This window comes from Narcine bancroftii, chromosome 1 (assembly GCF_036971445.1).
Source record: "Narcine bancroftii isolate sNarBan1 chromosome 1, sNarBan1.hap1, whole genome shotgun sequence".
Classification (NCBI taxonomy): domain Eukaryota; kingdom Metazoa; phylum Chordata; class Chondrichthyes; order Torpediniformes; family Narcinidae; genus Narcine; species Narcine bancroftii.
Window position 1 is genome coordinate 248,632,156 of NC_091469.1, and position 13,253 is coordinate 248,645,408.

The following is a 13,253-nucleotide window of genomic DNA, read 5'->3' on the forward strand; positions in this document are numbered from 1 at the left end:
AGGTACAAGGACTGCCTAAAGAAATCTCTTGGTGCCTGCCACATTGACCACCGCCAGTGGGCTGATAACGCCTCAAACCGTGCATCTTGGCGCCTCACAGTTTGGCGGGCAGCAACCTCCTTTGAAGAAGACCGCAGAGCCCACCTCACTGACAAAAGGCAAAGGAGGAAAAACCCAAAACCCAACCCCAACCAACCAATTTTCCCCTGCAACCGCTGCAATCGTGTCTGCCTGTCCCGCATCGGACTTGTCAGCCACAAACGAGCCTGCAGCTGACGTGGACTTTTTACCCCCTCCATAAATCTTCGTCCGCGAAGCCAAGCCAAAGAAAGAAGATGTAATCAGCTGTGCCTGCCCTGTTTATCTTTTAAGATGTACCTGGCTACAATATAAATCTGGTTTCACCAGTTGGACAAGAGAGGGGCTTACCATTTTCAACACTAAGGGAGCACGGATGCTCATGAATATCTTTTCTGTCTGGACAGCTGGCCTTAGTCTTCCAGGTGTTTGCAAAGGCAGCTGATGTTCCTTCCACAAGCCCACTGGCTATTTTAAACTCATCAATCAGGATGTTGTTGAAGTTTCCACAAAGACCTCAAGAAATAAAAAATAAATTGTACCACTTTTAATCAGTGCTGAAAATAATAAAATGGAGAACATTCCAACGAATGATGCTATGCCAATCTCTGTAAACCTGCTCCACAATTATCTAACCCTTCACTAACTCACATTCATAACCTTTTATATTTCTTGTATCTGTGAGCCCATCTGAGAGACTTCTGAATGTCCCTATTGTATCAACCTCCATCATCACCACCAACAATGCATTGCAGGCACCCATCACTCCCTCCATGGGTAAAAAACGTACTGACATCTCCCATAAACTTTCCTTCACTCACCTTAAACAGATGTCATCTGGTGTCACCCCAGGAAAAAGATGGTGGCTGCCCACTCCTTTTAAGCCCCTCATAATCTTATACAGCTTCATTAAGCCCAAGCTCTGTCAACCTTATGCCATAAGATCTGTTATATCTCTGAATTACTTGGGAGGCTTCTTAGATAACTTAGAGATGCAAGATTCAAATAACAGAAGAGATTTTACATACTGATGCCTTCCACCATCTCAGAAAACCGTTCACACACTCATAAGTATACATACGCCCCACAGTGGGGCACTTCAGTTACTACAGTGAGAAGGGTGTATTCTTATGCAGGTACAAAATAGTTCACATTATCCTGACTATATAACATCCTTCCTTTTCAAGATAAAGAAAAATTTAGTGTTCTTTATCACTTCCTTTCCAGTGCATCTTAAGTAACTGAGCTTGTACACTAGTTAATTTGCACAACTATTTTTAAATGGTTCTTATCGATATCACACTGGCGGCAATACGTTCCTTCACCATCTTGTGGATTTGGCTGTGACCGATGGGCTCTGTGTTTCTGGTCCACACGGAGGTGATGTCGCTTGTTGTGCTTCACTTGACAACTGCTGTGTTGATGTTTTGGTATTAGTGGTTGTGGTCTCTTCACTTCATACCTCACTTGTTATGAGTGATGCAGGCTTTGCTGGTATTAAAGCTTTCAGCTTCATTTCATCTTGTGTCGGCTGGATGTGAATTCTGTTCCTCCTCAGCTGATGGCCAGATTCTGTCTTGACAATCTAGGATCTGGTGTCTCAGCTTCTCTGATGACCTTTGCTGGGGTCCATGTTTTCAACATCAGCTCTTGAATATGCACACGCTGCTCTCTGAAGAGTTCTGGCAATGTTGGTGCATGTTTATTATAATGCTGGCATCCTGCTTCTTGCGTGTCAGCCAGTCCTCTTTTGGTTTCCTCCTGGGCTTCTGGAGGGTGTATTTTGCTTGGCAGAGTTGTTTTATATCTCCTGCCATTTCAAAGTTCTGCTGGGGACTTCATGTCAGCCCTTAAAGATGTTGCTCGTGACGATAGAAGAGCTGGGTCTTCTTTTGTTTCATGACACTTAACTAGTGTGTGTTTCAGTTTGCACTGGTCTTTCAATGAACCCATGACCTTTGAGGTAGAATGGGGATGATGTAGTGACAACAAACCCATAAGCTGCAGCCAGCTCTCTGAATTCTTGTGACGTGAACTGTGTTCCATTGTCACATATTACTTGCTCGGGGATTCCTTGTTCAGCAAGGAGGGCTCTCATTTCTGAGGTGATAGTTGATGCTCTCAGGTCTTTCACCCTTTTGACGAATGGAAACTTAGAGTAGTAACAGGTTACTATTCTTGATTCAACTCTTGATCCTCAGTGAACAAGTCTGCTCCCACTTTATGCTATGGCTTGGCAGATACTTCTGTGGAAATCATTTCCTCTTTTTGTTGTGTGTTTCTGTTGATCCTTTTGGATATATTCTTCATCTGGATCCCATAATTGACAACGATCAAAAGCAACTCCCAGCAGCTATCCAGTCCTAGGATTGCCAGTGCATCTACATCTACCATGTAGAATGTACAGAAGATGTTCTTTCCCTTATGGCAGCCATTGATCTTGGCTCTCCTGAGCTGCTTGATCATGGGTCCACCAAAGGCTGTTAATGTGGCATTCACTGCTTCCAATGCACCCTTTTATTATGTTATCTGGGAACATCTGGTGGTAGAGTCTGAGTGGAAGGATGTTGCTTTGTGATCCAGTATCCAGCTTCACCTTTAGGTTAAATATCGTAGGCTTGTTCTGGACTGTCCTCTGTATTTGGATCCTTGTGAAAAACTCGCTTCCTTCTTTTTATCTCATCTGACATCTCAGGAAGGTGTATGGATTCCATGTCCAGTTTCTGCATGTTGGAGTCCTCATTGTTGTTTCCTTTTATCTTCTTCTTGCCTTTTTTCTTCACTGGTTTCCTTGTACCAGACTTCCACATTTTCGCCCAGTGGTTTGCTTTACCAGAAGCTCTCCATTCAGAACCATGTGCATTTAGGTCATCGAAGGGCTGTCAATATGCCGCACTTCCTGCAGATCTTGGAGGTTGGCATTTATTTGATCGTGTTCTTTATAGCATCAACCCTTCCTTCTCTTTGCTGTGGGTGGGTCTGCATAGATAGGGATTTAATTTGCATCCTCGTGGCTTCAAAGACTCTGGCTGTATCTGTAGCTTCAGCCAACTTCAAGCTATCCTTCCCTATAAGAGACTTTTGCACTTCGGGATGGGCACTCCCCATATTAGTTGATCAACTAATCTTTCCTCCATATCTTTAAATCTGCATTTTACAGCAACATTTTTTAGTCCAGTGAGAAACAGTTGTCAACAGTTTCATCAGTCTCTTGCATTAAAAGCCTTTAATAGTATTTAATTCTATGATTAGACCTGGGTTCAAGGTGAGAAGCAAATATCTGGTCTGGATCATTTTTTTTCCACCTCTGTAAGCTTCCAGCTAGTAAATAAGTCAAGACCTCGCTCCCCTGTCCAGAGAAGTATATAACTGACCTTCTCCTCTGCAGTTGGATTTTTAAAATAGCTTTTTAATGATAAATTTCACTTGTACTGAAACTTTTAAAATTATTTAAAAATGTCCATCACTGGGTGAACTGCTGTTGCTCCAGCCATTTTTTCAGGAATATTTTTTCTCTTCTTCCCCTTCGTATTTCAGAGACTTACAATCAATTGTATGGCTTTATACTTATTATCTTATACCACTGCAACCATGTTATGTCTCTGTATTACATGGGAGGCTTCTCAAATAAGAGGAGATTTTACTTACCGATGCCTTCCACCATCTCAGGAAACTGTTCACAAACACTCATATACATATACTTACGCCCCAGTGATGCACTACAGTCACTACAGTGAGAAGTGTTACGCTGTTACAAAATAGTTCACATTATCCTAACTCTATAACAATCTGTTCTCCTATCCAGGCAACATTCTCATAAATCTCCTCTGCATGATCAGAATCTGATGCAATACTCAAGTGTGACCTAAAGCTAAAGCCAATACAACAATTTTGTGACAAAGCATGACAAATTTGCAACTGACCACACGTCCGGTTCTTGAAGGAAGGATCCAGACTGAGGTAGAGTTGCATTAAAGGCACTAACTGGATTTGAAGCTTCAGTCCAAAGCTTGTGTGAAGGATCACATGGAAATTTGAGGGCTTGAAGATAGTGATAGTGTCTGTGAAAAGAGGAGAGAAAATTGTACAATGAAGGACATTAACAAATGATATCAAGATGATGGAAATATGCTGCCAAAATTAAATACAGTACAACTGATTATCTTAAATGGTAGGGATTGGGCCTGTTTTAGATAAACAATATGTTTGAGAACTGGTTATTTTTTTAAAACAGCCCAGAAGCAACAGCAAATCACTCGTATCAGTGTTTAAACAAATCAAACAACAAGGGAAGGCTTTTTAAGTATGAAATAATGTTTCATTCTCACCAAAAAAAAACAACCTGAACAAAATAAGATAAAACCAACACCAAAAACTCAAAATTCTACTCAACGGTTTTTCCAAAATTACATTTTTTCCAACCTGTTCCGAAAAAAAATTTGGATTTCTGATTGTTTCAGGTATCCTCATTTATCCAAAAATTTTCAGAGGTGAAATTGCGTCCTTTCGTCTTTGAAATTTTTCTGATAAATGAGATTTCTGATTTTTCAGAAATGCTCAATTATCCAGAAACAAAATTAGGAGCTGAATGACGTCTCTTCTGGGTCCAAAAAATTTGGATAACTGAGGATTTTGGATAATCGGAGTTGTACCATACTTGTAAGCAACACTGAATCAGTTTCAACCTGACTTTAATAATTACCACTGAATAATTATAATGTTTGGCTCTTTAAATTGTATCTACCTGCATAGATTTACATTTTTTTTTGTAGGATCAGTGGGTTAGATGCATAGATGTCACACTATTTAATTATTTTGAGTTATGCTCAACACTGATGGTGAAGTCACTGAGATATTGAGACGTACAGTAGGGAAACAGACCATTTGGCCCATCTTCATAGTGACCAGTGGGCACCCTATATATTTCTGTTACCTTCTCTACTGATGTGATTTGTGTTCATCCAGAGACTATTAGTGACTCAGTGAATCAGTGTGTGCCAGGTTCACCTCATGATATTCTGGGTGAAACTCCATTCCAATCCTCTTTGAATCTCCTTGCACTTTCTACTCTAGTTTTATCAATCCCTAACATGGGAAAAAATTTTCCAGGGTCTACCCTATGTAAACACTTTGTAATTTTATACATCTTTTTCACAAACCTCTTAATTTCCTCTGCTCCATGTCCCCACTGAAACTCCACATCTCAGAAAGCATCCTGGGGAATCTCCTCTGCACCCTCTCCAGTGGGACCACATCCTTTCTATCATGTGGTGACCAGAACTGTAAGCAGTACTCCAGTTCAGGTCTAACTAAAGTTTTAGAAATTTCCTGCGCCACCTCCCTACATTTGTATTCAGTGTCAAGATTAATGAATGTCAGTATTATTAAGCCTTCCCCACCACATTATTTATTTTCCCTGGACTTGTATTTCATGGTCCCTCTGTTCACGTCTCAAAAGTGTACAAGGTTGGGAGGTTAATTGGGTTTAATTCGGTAGCGTGGGTTTCATGGGCTGGAAGGGCCCTCTACCATGTGCTGTTTAAAAAAAATGTTAACATTCCAAACATCAATTTCTCTCACTCACTCTTCATCTGAACTTACCAATGGTTACAGGTAATTGAGTTACGATCCTATCAATGGAAACACTGCCACTAGGAATAATGGAGATGATCTGTGGGGAGTGGAAATGACATCTGCTCACTAAATAGAATTATTTTGCAGAAAATAATTATTTGTTTGTCCAGAAATCACCAAGGTACAAGAAAGGCATCTGAGAACACTTACAGTTTGAGATTCATGAGATGTTAGGACCACTGACTTTAAGCAAGACTCGGATTCTGTGACTCCACAGGACTGCAGCTCCCCCAACACAGTGAACACCGTATTCTTGCAGTCCTAGAGTAACATATGGGATGCATCAACACAAAGAGCAACCTGGCTACCAGCAAACATCTCAGCAACCTCCAGCTGGTGAACTCCTTTAATGGCTGTATCAGTCATTCCTGTTTCCACACATCTCAGAGAGTGACAAGTCTCATGTGGTCTCAAGGAGTGAAGGAGAACAGTTCACAGGCTGCCACATGCAAACCAATGGGCAGAATCTCAGGAACCTTCTCCCCTCTGAAGAGGCTGTACATCCTCTGGACCGATCTGCTCAGATGGCCATCCACCAACCCATAACGTTTGTTTCACACCTCTGCTGTATATGAGAGCTAAGACCCAATTCCCATGATTATGAAGCACTGTAATTCCCTTTCATTGCCACTCATTTTTGCAGCTGACACAAAGGTTAGACATGTGGATAGTGTAGAAGGTTGTTGTAGGTTACAACAGGATATAGACAGGATGCAGAGTGGGGTGATGAAGTGGTAGATGGAATGCTCTCTGGGTCAGTGTGAAGTGATGCCCTATGATAGTTTGAACAAAGGCGGAGTATGTAGTTAATGGCAGGATTCTTAATAGTGTGGAGGAACAGATGGTTCATGAGGTCCAGCTCCATCAAGGTTGCTGTGCAAGTTGATTAGGTGGTTATGAAGGCATATGGTGCGTGGGCCTTCATTAGTTGGGGATTAAGTTCAAAAGCACTGAGATAATATTCCAGCTCTTTGAAACTCTGGCTAGACCACACTTGGAGTGTTGTTCAATTCTGGTCGCCTCATTACAGGAAGGATATGGGAGTTCGAGAGAAGGTTCAGAGGAGATTTACCAGGATGTTGACTGAATTGGAGAGCATGTCATATGAAGAAAGGTTGAGTGAGCTCTGATTTTTGTCTTTGCAGCAATTTCTTTGGCTTGGCTTCGCGGACGAAGATTTATGGAGGGGGTAAAAAGTCCACGTCAGCTGCAGGCTCGTTTGTGGCTGACCAGTCTGATGCGGGACAGGCAGACCCGATTGCAGCGGTTGCAAGGGAAAATTGGTTGGTTGGGGTTGGGTGTTGGGTTTTTCCTCCTTTGCCTTTTGTCAGTGAGGTGGGCAATGGAGAATGCAAAATGACTTAATCGAGGTGTGTAGCAACTGTGTCACTGTGCGAAAAGAAGAACGAGAAAATGATCACACGTAGTCAAGTCAAAGTTTCGTAAAAGTCGTTTAGTCATTAAATAGTCACCAGCCCCCCCACATCTCCATCAGGCACACAAAACTCAAAACGGTCAACCAGTTTACCTATCTCGGCTGCACCATTTCATCAGATGCAAGGATCGACAATGAGATAGACAACAGACTCGCCAAGGCAAATAGCGCCTTTGGAAGACTACACAAAAGAGTCTGGAAAAACAACCAACTGAAAAACCTCACAAAGATAAGCGTATACAGAGCCGTTGTCATACCCACACTCCTGTTCGGCTCCGAATCATGGGTCCTCTACCGGCACCACCTACGGCTCCTAGAACGCTTCCACCAGCGTTGTCTCCGCTCCATCCTCAACATCCATTGGAGTGCTTACATCCCTAACGTCGAAGTACTCGAGATGGCAGAGGTCGACAGCATCGAGTCCACGCTGCTGAAGATCCAGCTGCGCTGGATGGGTCACGTCTCCAGAATGGAGGACCATCGCCTTCCCAAGATCGTGTTATATGGCGAGCTCTCCACTGGCCACCGTGACAGAAGTGCACCAAAGAAAAGGTACAAGGACTGCCTAAAGAAATCTCTTGGTGCCTGCCACATTGACCACCACCAGTGGGCTGATAACGCCTCAAACCGTGCATCTTGGCGCCTCACAGTTTTGCAGGCATCAACCTCCTTTGAAGAAGACCGCAGAGCCCACCTCACTGACAAAAAGCAAAGGAGGAAAAACCCAACACCCAACCCCAACCAACCAATTTTCCCCTGCAACCGCTGCAATCGTGTCTGCCTGTCCCGCATCGGACTTGTCAGCCACAAACGAGCCTGCAGCTGACGTGGACTTTTTACCCCCTCCATAAATCTTCGTCCGCGAAGCCAAGCCAAAAATGAAGGGGGGAAAGAAGAAGTCACGCGCAGCTTTTGAATATCCTGTGAGTTCCAAATGACGTCATCGCATTGTGATGTCATGACGTTACTCGGAACCTCCTGAGCCGGTTCTATTAAGCCTCTGCTAAAGGCGTATAATGTTATGAGAAAAAGGTCTTTTGCACAGAGAGTGGTGGATTCCTGGAATGTACTGATGCACATGTGGCAGCCAAACAAGGTAGGAGCCCATGGTTCTGCAAGAAAGATGTGGCATAGATGAAAGATTGGCTGACTGGCAGTGGGAATTAAAGGAGCCTTTTCTGGTTGGCTGCTAGTGACCAGTGGTGTTGATGTTGGATCCTCTACTTTTCATGTTATGGGCCATATCAGGATCAGAGTCAGGATTTATTGTCATGAACAAGTCAGGAAATTTGGTGTAAATTCAGCATCGAAGTGAAAACATTCATATTATAACCATCTTACAACATTAATATAAAAAGATTATAATATAAATAACAGTGCATGAAAAGTAAAGCAGTGTCTTTGGTTCATTGATTATTCAGGAATCTGATAGCAGTGGGAAGCAACTGTCCTTGTGCCGCTGAGTGCTTGTCTTTAGCTCCTGTACCTTTTCCCGATGACCACAGCCCTGAGGTCTTTGAGGATAGAGGCTGCTTTTTTAAGACTGCCTCATGTTGATATCCTCGATGGAGTGAAGTCTGGTGCCTGTGATGTTGCAGGCCAAGAGTTTATTCTTGTCCTGACAGTTGACACCTCCATACCAGGCAGTGATGTACCAGTCAGAAGGCTCTCCATAGTGCACCTGTAGAAGTTTTCGAGAGTCTTTGGTGACATACTGATCCCCCTCAGCTGCTAGCGAGCCTTCTTTGTGATTGCATCAAAGTGGAAGCTCCAGGACAGATCCTCGGAGATGTTGACACCCAGCAATTTGTAGTTCTTGACCCTCTCCACTACTGAGCCCTCATTGAGGCCTGGGTCATGTTCACCTGACTTCCTTCTGAAGTCCACAATCATCTCCTTGGTTTTGCTGACGTTGATTGTAAGATTGTTGTTGATACACCATTCAATGAGCTGATCCATCTCCCTCCTGTACGCTTCCTCAATGCTGTTTGTGATTCTGCCGACAACTGTGATGTCATCAGCAAATGTGGATAGTATTGGAATTGTACCTGGCCACACCGTCATGGGTGTATAATGGGTAGAGCAGTGGGCTCAGCACACATCCTTGGGTGCATCTGTGTTGATAATCAGTGAGGAGGAGACATTGTTTCCAATTTGTACTGACTGTGGTCTTCCGATGTGAAAGTCAAGGATCCAGTTGCAGAGGGGGTACAGAGGCCTGGAGTTTGTAGCTTCTTGACCAGCCCTGAGGGAAGGCTGGGTTGTAGATAAAGAGCAGCCATATGTATGAGTTACTGTTTTCAAGGTGATCCAGAGCTGAGTGGAGAGCCAGTGTTATTGTATCTGATGTGGAGCAATTTTGATGATTTGCGGATGATACCAAGATAGGTGGCGGGACGGGTAGTACTGAGGAAGTGGAGAGTCTGCAGAGGGACTAGACATGTTAGGAAAATGGGCAAAGAAGATGTACCATAAGGAAGGGTATGGTCACCCACTTTAGTGGAAGGAATACCGGAGAGATTATTTTCTAAATGGGGAGAGAATTCAGAAAGCAGAGGACCAAAGGGATGTGGACAACCTAGTGTAGATTTCCCTAAAGATTAACTTGCAGGTTGAATCATGGTAAGGAAAGCAAATTAAATGTTAGCATTTGTTTTCGAGAGGACAAGAATATAAAAGCAAAATGCAATGCCGAGGCTTCACAAGGTGTTGGTCAAACTGCATTTGGAATATTGTGAGCCATATTGGGTGCCACATCTGAGGAAAAATATCCTGGTATTTGGAGAGGATCCAGAGGAGACTTACGAGAATGATCCCAGGGATGAGAATATGGCAGATGAATGTGTGGCTGTATAATTGGTGTGGGGGCAGTGCTTAAGGTTTCTGGATCTTTGGAATCTCTTCTAGGGAAGGTATGAACTGCATAAAAATGGTGGGGTGCTCCTGAACTGGAAGGGGATGAAGATCCTGGCAGGGAGGTTTGTGAGAGTTGTTGGCAGCCATGTCTTTGGGTAAATTTAAAACAGACATTGATAGGTTTTTGATGAATAAGGATGTCAATGGATCTCTGGGAGAAGGAAGGATTCAGAGGAAAAATATATTGTCCTTGATTCAAAGGGCAGAGCATATTTGATGGGCTGAATAGCCTGATGTTTCTTTGACATCTTATAGTCTCATGTTGGGGTGACATTTGACTTCCCTCATCAGTAACATTTGACTTCCCTCATCAGTGCTTTTTGAAAATAATTCTTCAGCATTTCAACTATTAAAAATTGTTTTCCAAAATTCAAAACTGCACTGAAGAGTAAAACAAGCTGTTAATGCACCAGGAACAACCCCCTGCCTCCGGCATCTTATTCAGCTGCTCAGTAAAGAGTACAAGGAGATTAAACTCATGGAGTCTGGTTCTTAAAAGCTTACCCAGCCACTAAATTTCTTACCTTAGCCAGAACATAGTGGCACCTTCCGTGAAATGTGTAATGGCTTTCATCAAATGTATGGATGTGAGAACCTCCCTCAATGGAGCAGGTCCCTGGGCAGTTTAGATCAGTGCATGACCACTGCCCTCCATGACAAACACTGTCAGATTGAAGAGATGGTGTTAGAAATTCAACTTTCTCCAAGGAAGATAGAATAACTGGTAATAGGAATCAGAACTGAAAATAAAATTTGAACAGCCTTACTCAAATTAAAAATTTATTACCAATTACTACACTTGGTGGAATAAGATTTGCCAGTTGCATAGGACAATCCATTGTAGGTACAAGGACATTTTTCTTTTGAGATGCATCCTTGGTTTGAAATATCATCAAATACAGTGTCTAAAATAAAGAAAGATGGGTTAAAATTTGCACAATATAGCAAGGCGCAGATTTTTCCCAGCAGATTTCATGTGTGGTTGAGTATTTCATCATATCTTCTGTAGTACCGCTGGCACATGAAAATGGTTCAATGTTATATTCAATCTGATAAAGCAGTCAGATCAAATCATTGTCTCTGGTAAATAATCCATGGTATGTTTTTTAATCATGGCAAATTTCTCTCTTGATGTACATGTGCAGTTCTGATAAACAAAAATGCTGGAGAACCTGAGCAAGTCACACAGCATCTACAAAAAGACAAGGGTAGCCAAAGTTTCGGTATATACTGCTGACGAAGGGTCCAGGCCCAAAACATTGGCTCACCTTTACTTCCTACAGATGGTGCATGACCTGTTGAGTTTCTCCAGCACGTCTCTGCATTGCATTCGACCCTATCCAGACTTTCTTGTTTAACAGTTATATTGTTTCACTGCCTCATTAAAAGAATTACAGCTCTCTATACAATCTCTTTCCACCTTGCTCCCGAGACATCTCCCTCATCCACAACAGTAAAACACCAAATCATCTCATGTTAGCAGAGATGGAGGCAGATGCCAGTCCAAGACTCTCGGAACTTTCAACTGGAGTTCAGCTTGGTTGGAAAACTGAAGCAGACGGCTGGTTGTCGGGAGCAGAAGGGCACAGGTGCCATCAGGGAACAGGTGGGATAGTTCTGTTCGGAACCTGTCATGTGGAGGGGTAGGGGGTGAGAGTGAAGCCAACATTAACAGGCACCTAGTCAATCCTGCATGAATGGCAGCTGCATTGTTAGATGAGATGTTGCTTGCATCATCCCATGGTTCCCTAGTGTTGGTTTGTATTAGCTCCAGATGCATGGTTGTTGCACCTCAGCCTGAGATGGTGGAGACACCAAGAGGGGCTGGCAAGTTCAAAATTGCTCAAAGCCCATCTGTACTCACTGTCACTTCCACCAGCCAGACTGCGCCCAGAGGAGGGGTGCGTACACCCTCCTCTGCTCCTGCCTTTCCAAACAGTCAGTATAGGTCCCTGGGGAGAAATGTTGGGTCCTTCTTTGAGAGGGGAGTTTAAGAGAGATGTCAGAGGTAGGCTTTTTACACAGAGAATGATGGTTGCTTGGAATGCATTGTTTTAAAAAGACTGTTAGATAGGCACATGCAGGCATGAAAATAAGGTTATGTGTATGAGAGGGGAAAGGGTTAGATTGTTCTGGAGTTCTGGAGTAGGTAACATTGGGGGACCAAGGGCCTGTGCTGCATTGGAATGTTCTTTGTTTCATGAGAGGAACTGAGGCACTTTCTCCTGAAAATTAAGTAGGGCAGAGAGATGCTACATTGACTCTGTGAGGCCGGTTGGAATGCAGAGGTCTGAAAGGGCCAGGCCACCACCAAGATGAAGGTCAGAAACATGGAGGGAGGGCAGGACTCCAAATCAGACTGAATGAGGGAATCGAGGCTGTCACTGACATGGGCCAGAAACTGCCGGACCCCAACCTGACCCAACCAGGTGCTGGCCGCCCGGCATCTCCCCGGAAATCAACCCCACACACACTGCATTAATGTGCTTCTTACCTGCCATTCTCCTCCTGGCTGGAAGGTGCTGGGGCAGCTGTTGGGGCGGTGTGTGGACAAGGACTGTGGGTGGGATACTGGGATGGGGCTCTAGGCAGGCGAAGGGAATGGGGTTGTGGGCTGGAAACTGGGAAGGGGCTCAAAGCAGGCCAAGGGGGTGGGGCTTTGGGCGGGAAACCAGGATGGGACTGTGGGTGGGTAAGGGGGCAGGGCTGTGGTCAGCAAACCGGGATGGGGCTCTGTGCGGGCAACAGGCGGGGCTGTGGGCGGGAAACTAGGATGGGGCTGTAGGCGGGCAAGGGGGGGGGGCTGTGGGCAGGAAACCGGGATGGGGCAGGGCTGTGGATGGGAAACTGGGATCAGGTTGTGGACAGGCGAGGGGGTAGGGCTGTGGGCAGGAAACCGGGATGGGGCTGTAGGCAGGCAAAAGGGGGCGGGGCTGTGGTCGGCAAACCGGGATGGGGCTGTAGGCAGGCAAAAGGGGGCGGGGCTGTGGTCGGCAAACCAGGATGGGGCTCTGTGCGGGCAAGGGACAGGGCTGTGGGCTGGAAAACAGGATGGGACTGTGGGCAGGCGAGGGGGCAGGGCTGTGGGTGGGAAAACGGGATGGGGCTATAGGCAGGCAAGGGGGTGGGACTGTGCGAAGGAAACCGGGATGAGGGTGCCACAGGGCAAGGGGGGTGGGGCTGACAGTGA

At 44.5% G+C, this 13,253-nt stretch overlaps 1 protein-coding gene across 1 annotated transcript in view; it reads right to left on the reverse strand.

Annotated features, from left to right (window-relative positions):
* LOC138755144 (mucin-2-like) overlaps positions 1–13,253 on the reverse strand; it is a 238,272-nt gene that overhangs the window by 172,506 nt on the left and 52,513 nt on the right. The window contains exons 6-9 of the mRNA XM_069920567.1: positions 5,863–5,973; positions 5,680–5,749; positions 4,002–4,139; positions 430–594 (exon numbers count right to left, since the gene is read on the reverse strand). Of these exons, the coding sequence (XP_069776668.1) occupies positions 430–594; positions 4,002–4,139; positions 5,680–5,749; positions 5,863–5,973 (484 nt within the window). The remainder of the gene's footprint in view (positions 1–429; positions 595–4,001; positions 4,140–5,679; positions 5,750–5,862; positions 5,974–13,253) is intronic.